This window comes from Ranitomeya variabilis, chromosome 6, assembly GCF_051348905.1.
Source record: "Ranitomeya variabilis isolate aRanVar5 chromosome 6, aRanVar5.hap1, whole genome shotgun sequence".
Taxonomy (NCBI): domain Eukaryota; kingdom Metazoa; phylum Chordata; class Amphibia; order Anura; family Dendrobatidae; genus Ranitomeya; species Ranitomeya variabilis.
Window position 1 is genome coordinate 88,850,153 of NC_135237.1, and position 20,283 is coordinate 88,870,435.

Here is a 20,283-nt window from a genome sequence, read left to right on the forward strand (position 1 = left end):
CAATGTCAACATTAGAAATTTATGGCAGAAATGTCGGCAACTGTCACGCTTTACTGCAAAAACAATCTGATTTCACATGTATAAAAGTTTTATGTGTAGAGTTGAGCGAATACCGTATGTTCGGAATCGGTCGCCGAATCTGAATTTGCCATATTTGTGCCATATTGGTACCCTATTTGTGCCAAATTTATGTTTGACGATTGATTCCGAACATATTTGCTCATTTCTACTCCCGTTGACTCCGACGTTCAGCGAATACTGCAAATACAATATTTGCCACCAATCGGAACCGAATTTTGAAAACTTTACTCAGCTATAGTTATATTAAGAGATTTCAGCAATAAATCCCAGTGTGTAGATGCTAAGGCTATGTGCACACGTTGCGGATTTTGCTGCGGATCCGCAGCGGATTTGATGTTGCGGATTTGATGTTGCGGATTTGATGCTGTAGATCTGCATCTGTTTTCCATGCGTTGTACAGTACCATGTACACGTATGGAAAACAAAATCCGCAGTGCACATGCTGGAAAACAACGCTCGGAAACGCAGCAATGTTTTTTCCGCAGCATGTCAATTCTTTGTGCGGATTCCGCAGCGGGTTACACTTGCTCCATAATAGGAATCCGCAGGTGTAAAACCGCAGGTGGAATCCACACAAAAACTGTGGGTAATCAGCAGTGCGGTTTACCTGCGGATTTTGCAAAAACAGTGCGGAAAAATCCACACACCAATCCGCAATGTGTGCTCATTGCCTAAGGCTGGGCTGACATGGCATTCTATGTTTTTCTTTAACAACTGAACACTTTCCAAATGTAAAAGTCTGTAGTCCAATATTGTAAAGTGTACAATGCACAGCATTTGTTTTTGTAAAGTTTTGTTTTCTTTTTGGCACCAATGGTTTGTGAGGTTTTTTTTTTTTCTAACATGCAGCATTCTTTTGGTATGGCGTTTATTTATTTTTTTCTTCATAGCTTTTTTTCTGTAGCACTTTATAAATTCCATATACAAAATGTTGTACCATACAAACCATCTGTCCAAATAATATATGAAGTGTGCATCTCCAATCTCCATTTTTTTTTTTTTTGTTTGTTTGTTTTATAATCCGGACTTGTTTGAAATGTAATACTTTGTTTTTGTGCTGATGAGCAATTCTGTTTCCCTGCATTCTGCCATTTTATTGACAACTGGCTCAGGCTTTGTGGTCTGTGACTCATGACAATCTCTTCACTGAGACCGGAGAGAGGCCTCATCATGCACATGTCTGTTTGACATTTCTTCGTAATATGGATATCACAATTATGAAGCCAATAGACCACCACCTCCATAGAATTTGATCTGCTTCCTAAAGTCTACAGTAATGTGTCCGTAGTTTGCTGTAATCATAATTGGTTATTGTAATGTAATAACTATTATATGTCTACATAAAATAAAGTACAGGCATATCCTAGGTTCCAATTTGTCGAATAAGGTCGGCCATCCCAATAAATAGTTCCACAAAAATAAATAAAACAAAATGTAGAGTATACTGTGGTCATCAGTGAGCTTTTCACTAGCAGGTTGCTAGAAGTTTTGGAACAAAGATAGTAAAAAGGACACAATGAAATCTGATACAAATTGGTCCAATTTGTTTTGCTCAAGGGGAAAATTAACAATGTATGTATTGTCTTTTGGCTGCGACTAGGTACACATTTTTTGCAAGATTTTCAAGATTTAACAATCCTTTCCGCTGCTTTCTAAAGGAACACATTGTTGCATGGACTACATCTTTCACTTAGAGGGGTTGTCCACTTAAAAAGAAAAATAACACTTTAGAAGTACGGTATATCTAATCTGACCTTATAAAACGTACATACTTTCTGACAGATGACCTGTTCTGGTATCAACATGGTCACTGCAGTTCAACTTCTTCTGGTCCTGTGATCAACATTGGAGAATTTCCTGTGTCAGTACATCATCTGTGTGTTTGCATGTGATGGAGGTCTTGGGTGATGCTATTGTTTGTTTCAGTAGCCTGAGAGGAGCCATGAACAGCCATGACAAAGAGGAGGGCTGGCTCTTACTGAAATGAGCCAGCCAGCCCTGGTCATACACAACACTGACATGTCAAGCATAGGACTGGAAACGGAATTGCCAGAACATTAACTAAGCAGATCAGATGCCTTTTGGTTTAAAAAAAAAAAAAAAAAAAAAAAAAAGTTACCTATGCTCCAATATGATTGTATAGAACTTAGGTTTTATATAAACTGACACTTTTTTTTTTTTTTTTTTATACCAAAGTGTCATATAAGTTCTATACAATCATATTGGAGCATAGGTAAAGTTGTTTTTTTTTTTTTTTTTTTTATAGTAGTCAACCCTTTTTAATAGTTTAACCTTTTGGTGGTGAGGTGTCCATTTTGTGTGCAACCTTAGAAATAAATTGTGGGGCTTGTGGTTGCGTCACTCCTTGTGATGCAGAAACCAGCGATTGAAGACAAGGTCCCCTTGTCTTCCTGAAAGCTTCATGCCTTCATTTCCTATTAAAAAAAAAATATATATATATATATATATATATATATATATATATATATATATATATATATATATAAAAATACCTATTTTGTGTCTCTCTGTAGTCCTCAGTCTGTTTTCTTTTATACAGTATAGTACTTTACAAGTCCATGTACTAGTACTACTGCTGCATAACTCCTGATGATGGTGGCTTGTGGTTGAGAGAATTACACTTGATACTTTTTTTTGTTTTGTTTTTTTTATACTGAAATTTTATGGAACCCATAGGCAAGTCATTATTCACACTTACATTTTCAGAAAACGTGTATGTTCTATTTTTTCTGATTGTTACATCTAGGCGACTATTATAATTTATTTTTTAAGCCTGGAATCAGTTTTGTTTGTTTTTTTTTTTGTTTTTTTTTTGTCACAGTACTATTCTGTTATAACAGACTACACACAGCAGAGATCTAGCGATCTGATTAAAGTTTGATTTGGGAAAACATTCTCTGATCTCATAGGATGTAATCCAATCTTTACATTGTAGCTAGATGTGTGTAGAACAACCTTTGCCTTTAAATTGCTTTTCCCTGCTTGGAGCTGATTGCGTGTGTGTATGTATACATACGTATGTATGTGTATATATAAATTTATTTATTTTTTAATGAAAAAATGGTTTGGGGTAATGTTCTTGTTTATGCTGTTGTATACTAAGGGAACACTTACAAGTTGCTTTTTTTCTTTTAGGGTATGTGCACATGTTCCGGATTATTTGCGGATTTTGCGCTTTTTTGGGCGGTATTCCGCTGCAAAAACGCATAAACGCATACATTATGCATCCCATCATTTCCAATGCATTCCGCAATTTTTGTGCACATGTTGCGGATTTTTCTGCAAAAACGCATGTGGAAAAGTACGCAGCATGTTCATTAATTTAGCAGATTTTTTGCAGGTTTCCCACTATGTTATTGAATTGGGAAGCTCCGGAAAAAAACGCGCAAAAAACCACGAGAAAAACGCGTGCGGCTTTTATGCGGAAAATCTCCGGTTTAGCTCAGGAAATTTCCATAAAATCCTGACGTGTGCACATAGCCTTACGGTTATTCGTTTGCAGACAGTACTCCACATTATTGCGAACATGTATTTTTCCACCACTATTGTACTGAACATGCTGCACACTTTCATTTTCATGCGCTCTCCTACTAACCTGGTGTAGATAAGCAGCCACATGAATCAGTTACACAATATTTTCATTATTTACAGTTGATCTGTCGATGTTACAATGTGCAAACATTATACTCATCATTGTTTGCGTTCGGGCTTGTAAATTTTTTTGTGAATTGGAGTAGCGCAAATAAAACCACATCACTCTTTAGATTTCACCCCTCACAATTGTTTTACAGGTAATGTGGCTGGAGCAGTAATGTATATGTGAAATTCGCACCAAACATGTCCCTCTGGCCAACATACGAAGCAGACTAAATTTATCTGACGTAGTTGGGTATTAATAGTAGAGCATTAATATATTTTTAGAGTAGCAAAAACATTACAATATACATGATATTTGAGCCTGGAATATTCAGTAACATCTATGTATATTTTGCATGTGCATTCTTGGGAATCCCAGGGAGTATGTGGCATTTCAGGCATTTGCTTGTTCATCTTTTAAATACTGTACAGCAAGTACTTCATTACCACAAATGTCTGGCTGCAAGTTCTACATAAGAAATGTCTCTGCAGACTCTTTAACCAGTTACACACCAGTCATGTGCATTGTTCTGTAGCCCACCAAAGTAATGATTCTATAGAAGAAAGCATGGCTTGTAGGGAAGGAAAAGGGAGGGGGCTGGACAAATCCTTTTCCCTCCCCAAACGTGGGGGCGGATGAGGGAGTCCGGTGGATATTGAAGTGAGCTAATTGAATGATTTCAACTTCAAAGACCAAGAATGATAGGAATTCCCCCTATAGTTGTATGTGATCAGTTAGCTCATAACCAGTTAATATATCTTGCTATGAGGTTTGTGCATCCTGTTAACATGATACTTTGTGTTTTTGTTTTTTTTTTTTTCTTTTCTTTAGGAGTCGGAAGCTACAAATTCGAAATATACCACCACATCTGCAGTGGGAGGTAAGGATGCCTTGTGCTTCAAGTTCATTATGTCTTACCTGGCTGTGATCAATTATTTAGTAGTATAAAGCATTGTATAAGATGTGTGTGTATGCATATATAATTTTTTTCTTTTTCTCTCTCTGTTCATATTTTACATGTATACACGGATGGCCCGATTCTTCATTTGCATTTTTCGTCCCTTTCTTTTCTTTTTTGACTATTGGTTTTCCCTGACTATTTTTCATCAAGATCATCAAAATGGCACACGCGATTCACGAAATTTGCTTTTTTTTCCTCTGCCTGTAGTCCACTATTTGGTCATTATTTTAAATCCGTATTTGTTCCACTCCTGATTTTGACTTACAATCAGAGGAAACGTATAATAGAAAAACGTCATCACTAGGGATGAGCGAATAGCTTCAGCTAAGTCCTTATCTGAATAGCTATAGCTCTTACCAAATAGCTGTATCAGGAACCCGAATACCTGGAGCGCTCCCGATCAGCTGTTCAGCGCCACAGCTGCATGTGTCGTCGCTGTATGACAGTCACAACACATGTATGGAGAGCCCAACAAATAGGCTGATATTCGGGAGCACTCCAGGTATCCGGGTTCCCGATGCAGCTATTCGGTAAGCGCTATAGCTATTTGAATAATGACTTGCCTGAAGCTATTCGCTCATCCTAAGGCTACTTTCACAAATCAGTTTTTTGCCTTCAGGCATAATCCGTCTTTTTTTTTTTTTTTTTTTTTTTTTTAAACTGATCCCGTGCGAGTTGTGATAAACTGATGGGCCGGATCCGTTTTTTGCTGGATCCGTTTTTGTTTACCGGAGTTTGGACTTCCTGTTCCGGGGAGGGAGAGAGATGAAACTGAGGAAACGTGTGGCCATCAGGCGCTAATACAACTGAGGAAAAAAACGGATCCGGAGGAAAAAACAGATCCGTTTTTTTTTTTTTTTTTTTCAAAACTTGCCGGATTGTGCCTTACAGCAAAAACCTGATGTGTGAAAGTAGCCTTAGTCACCACTTCTGTATTTTTCACCCACTCTTGATTTTGACTTATAAAAATACCGAATGTGTTGATGGGACGTAAAACTGTGTTGTGACTATTTTAGTTCAAAAAGTCGCACATTTTGCAACATGTCCCCAAAACAAAATTTGCACCAAATTGGCTGGCACACACAAAATCTTTCCAAAGACAGACTGGAGTAGAATTCCAGCAAATTTTGTGACCTTTGCCAAAAAATTCTGGTAAATGCATCTGAAAAAGCCATCTTGATGTGAAAATCAGAAAACAAACTAAACTATAAAAGACCGTTTTGAAAAAAAAAAAAAAGTTTAACAAACTTATTGAAAATCATAAAGTCGTTAATTGACAAATATTAACGTAAAAAAAAAAAACAGGTGGAAATGCAAGAATCAGACTCAGGTTTTTTTAAGCTTTTTTTGGAAGTTTCTTGTCCATAGTAGCAATCCCTTGTGTTTGTAGTAATTGCCAGCAGTTAAATGTTTTTGTTAAAGTCCAGGGCTGTGGAGTCAGTAAAGGTACCTTCACACTAAACGATATCGCTAGCGATCGGTGACGTTGCAGCGTCCTGGATAGCGATATCGTTGAGTTTGACAGGCAGCAGCGATCAGGATCCCGCTGTGAGATCGCTGGTCGTTGCTGAAAGTCCAGAACTTTATTTCGTTGCTGGATCTCCCGCTGACATCGCTGAATCGGTGTGTGTGACACCGATCCAGCGATGTCTTCACTGGTAACCAGGGTAAACATCGGGTTACTAAGGGCAGGGCCGCGCTTAGTAACCCGATGTTTACCCTGGTTACCAGGGGACTTCGGCATCGTTGGTCGCTGGAGAGCCGTCTGTGTGACAGCTCTCCAGCGACCACACAACGACGACGCTGCAGCAATCGGCATCGTTGTCTGTATCGCTGCAGCGTTGCTTAGTGTGAAGGTACCTTAAGCGACGCTGCAGCGATACAGACTACGATGCCGATCGCTGCAGCGTCGCTGTGTGGTCGCTGGAGAGCTGTCACACAGACGGCTCTCCAGCGACCAACGATGCCGAAGTCCCCTGGTAACCAGGGTAAACATCGGGTCACTAAGCGCAGGGCCGCGCTTAGTAACCCAATGTTTACCCTGGTTACCAGCGTAAACGTAAAAAAAAAAAACACATACATTCCGGTGCCCGGCGTCCGCTTCCCTGCACTCCTCCTGCATCCTGTGTCAGCGCCGAACATCTCCGGCATCTCCCACAGAGCAGAGCGGTGACGTCACCGCTCTGCTTTACGGCCGGCACTTACACAGGATGCAGGAGGAGTGCAGGGAAGCGGACGCCGGGCACCGGAATGTGAGTATGTGTTTTTTTTTTTTTTTTTTTTTTTACGTTTACGCTGGTAACCAGGGTAAACATCGGGTTACTAAGCGCGGCCCTGCGCTTAGTAACCCGATGTTTACCCTGGTTACCAGTGAAGACATCGCTGGATCGGTGTCACACACACCGATCCAGCGATGTCTACGGGAGATCCAGCGACGAAATAAAGTTCTGGACTTTCTTCTCTGACCAACGATGTCACAGCAGGATCCTGATCGCTGCAGCCTGTCAAACACAACGATATCGCTATCCAGGATGCTGCAACGTCACGGATCGCTAGCGATATCGTTTAGTGTGAAGGCACCTTAAGCCAAACCTCCGACTCTTCAATTTCCCTGATTCCGACCCCATAGCCCTGCCTCACTACTGAGCCTGTACATAAAGTGCTGCACAGATTCATCTTAACTAAAAGCCGAGATCCTTAGATCAGGAACAGAACAGACATTTATAGGACATTTTATAATGTTCCCACATTATTATGAAAACCCTTACAGAACATCCTGCATTGTACTACTGAACCCAATTTATTATATATTTTAGGAGTCGGTCCATATTAGTCTACGTTCACATTTGCGGTCTGCGCCGCAGCGTCGGGCGCCGCAGCGTCGCCGCATGCGTCATGCGCCCCTATATTTAACATGGGGGCGCATGGACATGCGTCGCACTTGCGTTTTGCGCCGCATGCGTCCCTGCGGCACCCGCGTCCGGGCGCAGAGGACGCAGCAAGTTGCATTTTTGCTGCATCCAAAATCAATCAAAAAAAGGACGCATGCGGCGCAAAACGCAGCGTTGTGCATGCGTTTTGCTGCGTTTGTTTGCTTTGTGCGTTGCGGCGCCGACGCTGCGGCGCACAACGCAAATGTGAACGTAGCCTTATACCGACTCCACCAACGTGGACACTGACTCCACAGCCCTGTGTGAAACATCAATTTTTTTCTTTAACTTCTCACCTGTAAGCATATATAGTGGGCTTTCTCTTCTATTTATAATACATGAATATTGGAATAACGCAAGTTGTGTATTTGTGTTCTGTCCCTGGAGCGACGCTTGTCAGCTTTTGTCACAAAGTTGCACATTTTAAAGGGATTGTTCAGGTTTGGCATGAAAGTCTGCAGTCACTCTGTGAATCCTCGCAGCATGCATAGTGCAGGCGGCCGTCGGGATGCTCTGGTGCCAGCAGCGAGACTGATCGGTCAGGGGACCACATGTATGCGATACTGCTGGCCACATTCTGACTAGATGTGCGTGGCCTCTCTCAATTCACTTGTATTGCACGTTGGAGAATCCTGATGGTACGCAATGTGAGTTTTCACAAGTCTGTAGTCACATAGTGACTGTAGACTTGTAAATCCTCACATTGCATCCTGTCAAAATTCTTCAGCGCTGAATACAAGGGAAGGAACCAGCCCTTTTATCTTGAACGCAAATACATGAAAATGACTTCCCTTGAAATATTTACTTTAGTAGAAGTGATAGTTTATATTTCCAAGAGATGAGATGGTGTTTATACTCATTTGCTTAACTGTCAAACCAATTGCAAGCTTTCCTTTTGTTGTGGTTGTAGTATTCATATGAAAAGGCTGGTTTTATACCCAGTGTTATGCTTTGTAAATGGCATAAAAGCATATTTCAGACAATCTGCCATGGTGTGAGTATGTTCTTACAACCACTGACGGGCATACTTCTTGACTTGCTATGGCCAGCTTATTTGGAAACATTTGTGTCTTTAGCTGTGATGGGTCTGTGGGAAGAAACTGATTAAGGCTACTTTCACACTAGCGTTAACTGCATTACGTCTCAAAACGTCTTTTTTCAGAAAAAACGCATCCAGCAAAAGTTTTTGCTGGATGCGTTTTTTCCCCATAGACTTGTATTGGCGACGTATTGCGACGGATTGGCATACGTCGTGTCCGTTTTACGACGGATGCGTCGAAATTTGGCCACACGTCGTCGGCAAAAAACGTTGCTTGTAACGTTTTTTGTCTCCGCCTAAAAAACGTGTCGCGACGCATCCTGTGGCATACGTCGTTGGCTACAATGGAAGCCTATGAGCGACGGATGCGTCGGGACACGTCGTACGACGCAATGCAGCGCTGCAATACGTTTTTTTGCACTGAGCATGCTCAGAAGCTGGATTTTGTTGCCAATTGGCCAGACACCCCCAAATCTATATAAACCTGGCCTGGGCCTTCAACCCCACATATGCCAGCAAGACCCAGAGAGAAGACTGCCAGCCACAAGACCCCAGCCAGCCACGTATATAAGTGCCACGTATATAAGTGCCACGTATATAAGTGCCACGTACTATAAATACTATAACTACGTGGTTATACGTGGCACTTATATACATGGCACTTATATACGTGGCACTGAAATACGTGGCACTGAAATACGTGGCACTGAAATACGTGGCACTTATATACGTGGCACTTAAATACGTGGCACTTAAATACGTGGCACTTAAATACGTGGCACTGAAATACGTGGCACTGAAATACGTGGCACTATGACTGTCAGAAAATGTTCATTAAACGGTTAGGGGTGAGGTTAGGGGTAGGGTTAGGGTTTGGATCCCTTTATCATCCGTAGTTCATTAATCGGATGTATCCAGAGTCGCCTCCGTCTCCGTTGCTGCAGAAGCATCCTCCGTTTTTCCGCTGCCGCCTCCTTCTCCCGCACTATGATATCCAGGCGATTCGTCTCAAAGATAATGTCGGTAACCAAACTAGCAATCCTCACAAGAACACCTTCCATCGCTGCCACAAAACTAAAACCCTCAAAGATGGGCTGTAAAAACAGTAACTATATAGTTTTCCATATTTTTCAGTAGCCAATCAAATTTGGGAGCCTCCCTTTTAAAAACGGATCAGTCGTAAAAACGGATGCAACGGATGGTAAAAACGGATGCAACGTATGCAACGCATCCAGTATTTTCGACGGAAACGTTTAACGGATTTGCGACGGATCCGTCGAAATGCTGTATGCGTTGCATACGTTTTTCACTTTTTTGACGCATCCGTTTTTTCGGCAAAAGAACGGATTTGCGACGTAATGCAGTTAACGCTAGTGTGAAAGTAGCCTAAGGCCTCTTTCACACTAGCGTCGTGCACTGCACGTCGCTATGCATCGTTTTGCAGAAAAAAACGCATCCTGCAAAAGTGCTTGCAGGATGCGTTTTTTCTCCATAGACTTTTATTAGTGACGCAGTGCGACGCATTGCCACACGTCGCAACCGTCGTGCGACGGTTGCGTCGGACCGTCTGCACCAAAAAACGTTGCATGTAACGTTTTTTGGTGCGTCGTCTGCAGCATTTCCGACCGCGCATGCGCGGCCGGAACACTGCCCCCGACTCCCTGCACCTCACAATGGGGCAGTGGATGCGTTGAAAAACAGCATCCGCTGCCCCCGTTGTGCGGCGCTTTCACATTATGCGTCGGTGCGCCGCAACGTTGCATTGCGACGTGCAGTGCACGACGCTAATGTGAAAGTAGCCTTAGCTGGCCATAAACTAGTGAGTTAAAATGCTGAATTGCTGATGGTTCTTGGCTGGTATGCTCATCTGTTTGACATCCCCACTCTTCAGCGACTGCTCACTACAATGATAAAAAAAAATCCAATATCATGAGTCTTCAATAGAATTGGTCAGTATATTTTACTCTAGTTTATTATAAAATGTCACCAACAGTCTGCAGAAAATAGTCTAAATTGGCGGTTTTAACAATTTTGCTAGGCAGATTGGGAAGATCGTGAACAATTAAGGTACCGTCACATTAAGCGACGCTGCAGCGATATCGACAACGATGCCGATCGCTGCAGCGTCGCTGTGTGGTCGCTGGAGAGCTGTCACATAGACAGCTCTCCAGCGACCAACGATGCCGAAGTCCCCGGGTAACCAGGGTAAACATCGGGTTACTAAGCGCAGGGCTGCGCTTAGTAATCCGATGTTTACCCTGGTTACCATTGTAAATGTAAAAAAAAAACCAGTACATACTCACCTTCTGATGTCCGTCAGGTCCCTCGCCGTCTGCTTCCCGCACTGACTGTGAGCGCCGGCCAGCCGTAAAGTAAAAGCAGAGCACAACGGTGACGTCACCGCTGTGCTGTGCTTTACGGCCGGCCGGCGCTCAGTCAGTGCGGGAAGCAGACGGCCAGGGACCTGATGGACATCAGAAGGTGAGTATGTACTGTTTTTTTTTTTTTTTTTACATTTACAATGGTAACCAGGGTAAATATCGGGTTACTAAGCGCGGCCCTGCGCTTAGTAACCCGATATTTATCCTGGTTACCATTGTAAAACATCGCTGGCATCGTTGCTTTTGCTGTCAAACACGACGATACACGCCGATCTGACGACCAAATAAAGTTCTGGACTTTCAGCAACGACCAGCGATATCACAGCAGGATCCTGATCGCTGCTGCGTGTCAAACACAACGATATCGCTATCCAGGACGCTGCAACGTCACGGATCGCTATCGTTATCGTTGCAAAGTCGTTTAGTGTGAAGGTACCTTTAGCCTTCCCTCAAACAGATAATGTTGTGCGTTTTAAAACGCATAAAAAAAAAAGCATTTTAAAAAAAGCAAAACAGCCACTGACAAGAAATATCTTAAACCGAATTTGATTGTATGTAGTGCATTTCATACTGCACTATGGATTTCAATGTAACATTAAAAGCTTAACCCTTAAAAGCTAAGTTAAGAAACTAATTAAAAAAGCGTGAAATCACACAGCTTAAAAAAAAAACAAAAAAACAAAATAGATGTAAAATTCTATTTAAATTCTGATAAAAGGGATGTTCCTTTCTGATAACATCCACCAGGAGAGGAAAGGTGGATAAGCCCGCACAACTCTCTCCATTCCCTTGTATGAGAGTTAGGCTACTTTCACACTAGCGTCGTGCACTGCACGTCGCTATGCGCCTTTTTTCAGAAAAAACGCATCCTGCAAAAGTGCTTGCAGGATGCGTTTTTTTTTCTCCACAGACTTTTATTAGCGACGCATTGCCACACGTCGCAACCATCGTGCGACGGTTGCGTCGTGTTGCGTCGGACCGGTGCCACCAAAAAACGTTGCTTGTAACGTTTTTTGGTGCGTCGTCTGCAGCATTTCCGACCGCGCATGTGCTGCCGGAACTCCGCCCCCGCCTCCCCACACCTCACAATGGGGCAGCGGATGCGTTGGAAAACTGCATCCGCTGCCCCCGTTGTGCGGCGCATTCACAGCTAGTGTCGGTGCGCCGCAACGTCGCATAGCGACGTGCAGTGCATGACGCTAGTGTGAAAGTAGCCTTAAATGTCAACCATCAATTTTCAGAAGTCCCATTCAAGTGACTACAGGGGGAAGTGCATGCGCAGCCACCGCTCCCATTACTGGCGGCATGAGACTTGAGCCTGGTTCTTGAGTGGATATGCCATGAATGTCTGTGAGATGGTGCGTATCCTATTAGTCTATTCTGTTCTATGAGCTCTACCTGTGATTGTAGAAAGGAAAGATTAGTGAATTCTGTGTTTAGAGATCTGCCAATCATCTGGACGGAGGGTGTTAGCCCGAAGATTACAAACACATAGGACTCTCCAGTACATCTTAGAGAGGACTCTTGCCGCATGATGGCTGTAAGTAAGGCCACGTGCACACGTTGACTATTTGGTCAGTGTTTTATATCAGTATTTAAAAGCCAAAACCAGGAGTGGGTGATAAATGGAGAAGTGGTGAGTTGTTTGTTATACTTTCCCTCTGACTGTTCCACTCCTGATTTTAGCTTACAAATACTGATGAAATACTAAACGTGTGCACATGGTCTAAGAGTGTAAGTGTCTTTCAAAATACAGGGCTGACATGATAACAGAACACTGTTCTGCTTGCTTGTCGCTTCCTTCGAGGTGGCATAAAGATAATGACAGATTTAATTTGGGCTATGAGAATAGGTATGATGCAAGACAGAAATCGCAGTGTTGCATTATCAGATCACATTTAATAATCTCCTATGTCGTCACATTGTGACTTGTCAGAACTGCATCAGTTGCCAGCATTTCCAAATGTGTTGGATTTTCTATCGTGGTTCACAAGTCACATGCAACACACTTGCCTTAGACTTCGATGTAAGTAAAGTGTTTTTTTTTTTTGTTTGTTTGTTTTTTAGCATAATTGCAGCTCTAAAAGTCACGCAGCGATGATTTAGACTGCAACTTGTCTGATCAAGCTGTCCACATGTCACTGTGTTGCCTTAAGGCCCCGTCTCACTTAGCGACGCTAAAGCGATCCCGACAACGATACGACCTGTCAGGGATCGTTGCTGCGTCGCTATGTGGTCGCTGGTGAGATGTCAAACAGTGAGATCGCAGCAGCGATCGTTGGGAAGATCTCACTGTTTGACATCTCACCAGCGACCACATAGCGACGCAGCAACGATCCCTGACAGGTCGTATCGTTGTCGGGATCGCTTTAGCGTCGCTAAGTGAGACGGGGCCTTTAGTCTTCAGTACACCTAACTTGACGTTTTCTTGTACAAGTCAGCATGGCAATGAATGGGTTATGTCAGCATGAAGAAGAAGATGCTTATGCATATCTGACTCATGTGATGTATGAGTAACTCCTTGATCAAAGTTCCTGGCATAAACTGACCTAAAATCTTGGTCACACACCCTCTCCGGAAGCACTGACATCACTACACTCAACTATTACTGCCTTTACAGATGTACGGCTTGTATCACCATTCAGAAGTTTCCAGATCTGTATAAGCCATCGTCTCCTTAATTTAGTAATGCAAAATAAAGCATCTACTGTCAGCACTTCCAGGCTTTTTGTTTTGTTTTATATACTTCTCCCATGTCTCAAGTGTTTGTTGCAATACGGGTCTTCTAAGCAAATGTAACTTAATCCAGTCAGCAAAAGAGAAGTGCCTTTTTTTTATACCTGTTGTGGAGAGAAGTGCTACACTGTCTACGTGGGTGTTTAGAAAACTTGGTGACAGTAAAGTCCTATGCTAATGTTAAGCACACACATGGCTTCCGGCCAGAATAACAGCGAGGGATCCTATCTCTTGATCTCTATCATTATTGGCTGATTTACTTGCAGATTTTACACCAAAGCTGGCTTGTGAATCTTGTTAATGTATAAGTAGAAAACTTTTTTTTTTCTATCCGTGCATACAGAACTTCTTGATGTGAAAAGCACAAATGTTGTCTTTACTTTTTATTGGATCACTTAAATGTTCTGTAACTGCATTGGTCATATTGCTTGGCATATGCAGAAGTTGTACAATATCTAAGTTCCTCCCTGAACATAGATGTGTTTTGTGCGTGCAGTCTCCCATACAATAAATGTATAGTTTTTCCACATGCATCTTTTATGCTATAGAGTTGCATCTGCCTTTTTGTCATGCTTGCCACTCCCTGAAATTCTAGAATGCAAGTAACCAGTGACGTTTTTACATTTCTGCACAATGCCAAGATTAGAAGAGGGCATACAACAATTTAATGTCATGTTGGCCTATAAAGAAAACTTGTCCATCCGCTTCCTGAGTAGCGTCGCCTGCTTTGTTCAGGAAGCAATGGCGAGGGGATAACTGCTTCCTGCGAGGGGCTGGAGAATAATTTTGCAGCCTGAGAGATTTGGAGGAATCTGTGCTTTTTCTGTACATGCTCTACAAAGAAGCGCAGTGATCCATATGCCACAAAGGACCACAATATACCAATAACACTTAGTGCAGTTTTGTACTGGAATTTTGGGGATGGTAGAATGTATCATAAGCACAACAAAAGTTTATAACTGATTTTTTTTTTTTCCCGAGCAAAAATGTCTCCTGAATTGATGATGTCGTTTTTTTTTATGTGGAGGAAGAGAGAAATTCATTATAGGTGTGTCTTTGCATTGTAATAATAAATAATAATCTTTTATTTTTATATAGCGCTAACATATTCCGCAGCGTTTTACAGTTTGCACACATTGTCATCGCTGTCCCCGGCTCACAATCTAAATTCCCTAAAGGTACCTTCACACTAAGCGACGCTGCAGCGATACAGACAACGATGCCGATCGCTGCAGCGTCGTTGTTTAATCTTTGTGTGGTCGCTGGAGAGCTGTCACACAGATGGCTCTCCAGCGACCAACGATGCCGAAGTCCCCTGGTAACCAGGGTAAACATCGGGTGCCCGGCGTCCGCTTCCCTGCACTCCTCCTGCATCCTGTGTAAGTGCCGGCCGTAAAGCAGAGCGGTGCCGTCACCGCTCTGCTCTGTGGGAGATGCCGGAGATGTTCGGCGCTGACACAGGATGCAGGAGGAGTGCAGGGAAGCGGACGCCGGGCACCGGAATGTGAGTATGTGTTTTTTGTTTTTTTTTTACTTTTACAATGGTAACCAGGGTAAACATCGGGTTACTAAGCGCGGCCCTGCACTTAGTAACCCGATGTTTACCCTGGTTACCAGGGGACTTCGGCATCGTTGGTCGCTGGAGAGCCGCCTGTGTGACAGCTCTCCAGCGACCACACAACGACTAAACAGCGACGCTGCAGCGATCGGCATCATTGTCTGTATCGCTGCAGCGTCGCTTAGTGTGAAGGTACCTTTAGTGTGAAGGTACCTTAAGAGTATGTCTCTTTAATTAACACAAATATATATATATATATATATATATATATATATATATATATATATATATATATATATATATATATACAGATTTTGCATAATTGTCTTTTCTGTCTAGAAAAATGGACATTGAGTTCAGTAGAGGAAGAAAAAGCTTTTTCTAAGATTGTTTGGAGCACTTTTTCATGTGAATTTTCAAGCGGAATCTGCTCCTAAATTGATGGCAAAAAAAAATAAAAAATAGAACCCTCAGTGCAACATATCCTTAGGCTGGAATCCATTTTGCAGATACATTTGTTAAAGCCAGGAGTGGATTCTAAAGAAATATCTTTCATTTGTCTTAATTTTTTTTTAAAAAGTGGAACAAAAACCTCTCCGAAAAACAAAGGGTGAAGGCAGTTGTTTCTGTTCAGAAATACTATTAGACTAAAAACTCAGCTAAATGTATTAAGTTAAAGTATCTAGTGGCTCTGGTGTATAAATAGGGTTTACGAGACTGCTGCGGATCCAGACACTGATCACCAATTTGTCAGAATAGAGAAATAATAGTAAACGTGGATACGCGCTGTACAAAACCACTGGATGAACAGAGGAAAAGATAAATACAAAGGGAAAACAGAAAATTTGATTTTTAGTGTACAGCAATTGCAAGTAAGAAACACAGTAAAGACTGTATCCAATATTGCAGCTAGCCCAAGAGTATAAAAGAATAATATGGTTATCTAAATTAGCCAAATATTGCAACTGGCCCTATAGGGAAAGTTTTTTTGGGGTAATGGAGACGATCAATCCAGTGGCAAGCAGTGGTACTGTAGTAGTTCCTGTTGGGAAATCCGCTTGCGAAAGCCAAAGGGTTAAAGCACTGGAGAAAAAAATGTTTGAGCAACACAGGGCATCAAGCAAGTCCAAATAATACTTTAACGTCTAGGAATCAGGACATTGTTTGAGACACTTGTAGCCATTGTCTAGCTCAAGGTAAATATCTATTACTATAAGGAGAGCTGCCCCGGCCGGTGGCAGCTACTCCGGTTAAATTCTTAAGCAGCACGTGGGAGAACCCGTTGCACATCGGTGTGTTGTGTGCTGGAGAAGGGGTCTGAGCTCCCGCAATGCTGCGAAGTACAGTACCTGCAGTGGTCAACAGTCGGCGGAGGATCCGGTCACTCTGGTCAATAGCTGCGTCCAGGCGATGAGTGGTGGGAGCAGGACCTGTGTGACGCGGTGGATCTCGTGATTCCACGTGACCTGCGCTGGGTACGGATAGTAGAGAAGACCAAAAGACATCGAACGCGTTTCGGAAACACGGTTTCCTTCCTCAGGGATGGTCTCTCTGATGCTGAGAATCCTTATATAAGCCCAATGTTGGTCAGCTGCTAATCATAGAATCCAAAAAGTTCTATTTCGCTATTTAATCCCCTAGGGATCAGTGTCCAATGTGAATATCCATTTACTTTCAGCTCGTGACATCTGTCTGATGTAATTACCCTTTCTCCAATCTTTTAATACAATCTCTAGACCCATTACATCCATGGATTGTACCCTGCTTCCATGGTGTTCCATGAAGTGTTTTGAGAGGGGGTGACTTAGAAAAAAAATTTTCTTGATGTTTCGAACGTGTACACTAATTCTAACCTTCAGTGGCCGTTTGGTACGACCCACATTGCTCTTATCACATGGGCATTTAATTAAGTAGAGGACACCCTCAGAGGAGCATGTAATAAAGTCATTAATTTTATATTCAGTGCCATCTTTAGTGCTTGCTTGTTTTTTGGGGGGGTCTGAACCTGTTGGCACATGCTGCATGTATGACAGGGATAACATAGTAACATAGTAACCTAGTTATTAAGGTTGAAGGAAGACTGTAAGTCCATCTAGTTCAACCCATAGTCTAACCTAACATGCCCTAACATGTTGATCCAGAGGAAGGAAAAAAAAACCATGTGGCAAAGAGTAAGCTCCACTTTGGGGAAAAAAATTTGTTCCCAACTCCACATACGGCAATCAGACTAGTTCCCTGGATCAACGCCCTATCAATGAATCTAGTGTATATACCCTGTAACATTATACTTTTCCAGAAAGGCATCCAGCCCCCTCTTAAATTTAAGTAATGAGTCACTCATTACAACATCATACGGCAGAGAGTTCCATAGTCTCACTGCTCTTACAGTAAAGAATTCGCATCTGTTATTATGCTTAAACCTTCTTTCCTCCAGACGTAGAGGATGCCCCCTTGTCCCTGTCTCAGGTCTATGATTAAAAAGATCATCAGAAGGGTCTTTGTACTGTCCCCTCATATATTTATACATTAAAATAAGATCACCCCTTAGTCTTCGTTTTTCCAAACTTAATAGCCCCAAGTGTATTAACCTATCTTGGTATTGCAGACCCCCCAGTCCTCTAATAACCTTGGTCGCTCTTCTCTGCACGCGCTCTAGTTCAGCTATGTCTTTATTATACACCGGAGACCAGAACTGTACACCGTATTCTACGTGTGGTCAAACTAGTGACTTGTATAGAGGTAAAATTATGTTCTCATGAGCATCTATGCCTCTTTTAATGCATCCCATTATTTTATTTGCCTTTGTAGCAGCTGCCTGACACTGGCCACTGAATGAGTTTGTCATACACCCAGGTCTTTTTCATTGACGGTTTTGCCCAGAGTTTTAGAATTAAGCACATAGTTATTCATCTTATTACTTCTACCCAAGTGCATGACCTTACATTTATCCCCATTAAAGCTCATTTGCCATTTATCAGCCCAAGCTTCTAGTTTACATAAATCATCCTGTAATATAAAATTGTCCTCTGTATTGATTACCCTGCAGAGTTTAGTGTCATCTGCAAATATTGAAATTCTGCTCTGAATGCCCCCTACAAGGTCATTAATAAATATGTTAAAAAGAGGGCCCAATACTGACCCCTGTGGTACCCCACTTCTAACCGCGACCCAGTCCGAGTGTGCTCCATTAATAACCACCCTTTGTTTTCTATCCCTGAGCCAGCTCTTAACCCACTTACACATATTTTCCCCTATCCCCATTATCCTCATTTTATGTATCAACCTTTTGTGTGGCACCATATCAAAAGCTTTTGAAAAGTCCATATACACTACGTCCACTGGGTTTCCTTGGTCCAGTCCGGAACTTACCTCTTCATAGAAGCTGATCAAATTAGTCTGACATGAACGGTCCCTAGTAAACCCGTGCTGATACTGGGTCATGAGGTTATTCCTCTTCAGATACTCCAGTATAGCATCCCTTAGAATGCCCTTGAGGATTTTACCCACAGTAGAGGTTAAGCTTACTGGCCTATAGTTACCGAGTTCAGTTTTTGTCCCCTTATTGAATATTGGCACCACATTTGCTATACGCCAGTCCTGTGGTACAGACCCTGTTATTATGGAGTCTTTAAAGATTAAAAATAATGGTCAATGACTGTACTTAGTTCCTGCAGTACTCGAGGGTGTATCCCATCTGGGCCCGGAGATTTGTCAATTTTATGATTTTTAGACGCTGCCGTACTTCCTGCTGGGTTAAGCAGGTGACATTTAATGGGGAATTTTTGTTATCACTGAAAAAAGTCATTTAGCATATTGGCTTTTTCCTCCTCCTCATCCACCATTTCCCCCAGACTATTTTTAAGGGGGCCAACACTATCATTTTTTAGTTTCTTACTATTTATGTAGTTAAAGAATATTTTGGGATTATTTTTACTCTCTCTGGCAATGAGTCTGTCTCAATCTTTGCTGCCTTGATTTGCTTTTTACAGGATTTATTTAATTTTCTATATTTAATGCCTCCTCACTACCTACTTCTTTTAATTCTCTAAATGCTTTCTTTTTGTCACTTATTGCGCCCCTTACAGCTCTATTTAGCCATATTGGTTTCCTCCTATTTCTAGTATGTTTATACCCATACGGTATATACTGTGCACCGGTCCTATCCAGGATGCTAATAAACGTCTCCCATTTTCTTGGTGCAATTAACTGGGACGATATCCCGAGACATAAAAATACACAAACATCCTCTCTCATCCGTTCGAAATTTGCCCTCCTGAAGTTTAGTGTCCTTGTAACCCCTCTATTACACATCTTATTAAAGGATACGTGAAAAAATATTATTTTGTGATCACTATTCCCCAAGTGACCCCCAACCCTTATATTTGCTATGCGGTCTGGCCTGTTGGTTAATATTAGGTCTAGCAGTGCCCCCCTTCTTGTTGGGTCCTGAACCAGTTGTGAAAGGTAATTGTCTCTCATAGTTGTCAAAAACCGATTACCTTTGCTGGAACTGCTTCTTCTGTTCCCCAATCTATTTCAAGGTAGTTGAAGTCCCCCATAATAATGACTTCTCCTCGAGTCGCAGCTTCATTTATTTGCCTTACGAGGATATTCTCCATTGCTTCCGTTATTTTTGGAGATTTGTAACAAACCCCTATCAGTAATTTATTATTTTTTCCCCCTCCCCTTATCTCCACCCACAGGGACTCTACATTTTCATATTATCACGCCGTATGGGTTTTAAGGACGATTTTACATATAGACACACCACTCCACATCGCTTATCTGTATGGTCATTTCTGAACAGGCTATAGCCCTGCAAGTTAACAGCCCAGTCATGGCTCTCATCCAGCCATGTTTCAGATATCCCCACCATGTCATAATTATGCTCCAACAACATTAGTTCTAATTCGTCCATTTTGTTGGCGAGGCTTCTGGC

General features: G+C 42.1%; 1 protein-coding gene across 2 annotated transcripts in view; it reads left to right on the forward strand.

The window, feature by feature from the left end:
- The window catches only part of IGF2BP3 (insulin like growth factor 2 mRNA binding protein 3), a 164,102-nt gene that overhangs the window by 65,698 nt on the left and 78,121 nt on the right, over nucleotides 1–20,283 (forward strand). For both annotated transcript variants that reach the window (XM_077268755.1, XM_077268756.1), the window contains exon 3: nucleotides 4,571–4,619. In XM_077268755.1, coding sequence (XP_077124870.1) covers nucleotides 4,571–4,619 — 49 coding nt within the window. The remainder of the gene's footprint in view (nucleotides 1–4,570; nucleotides 4,620–20,283) is intronic.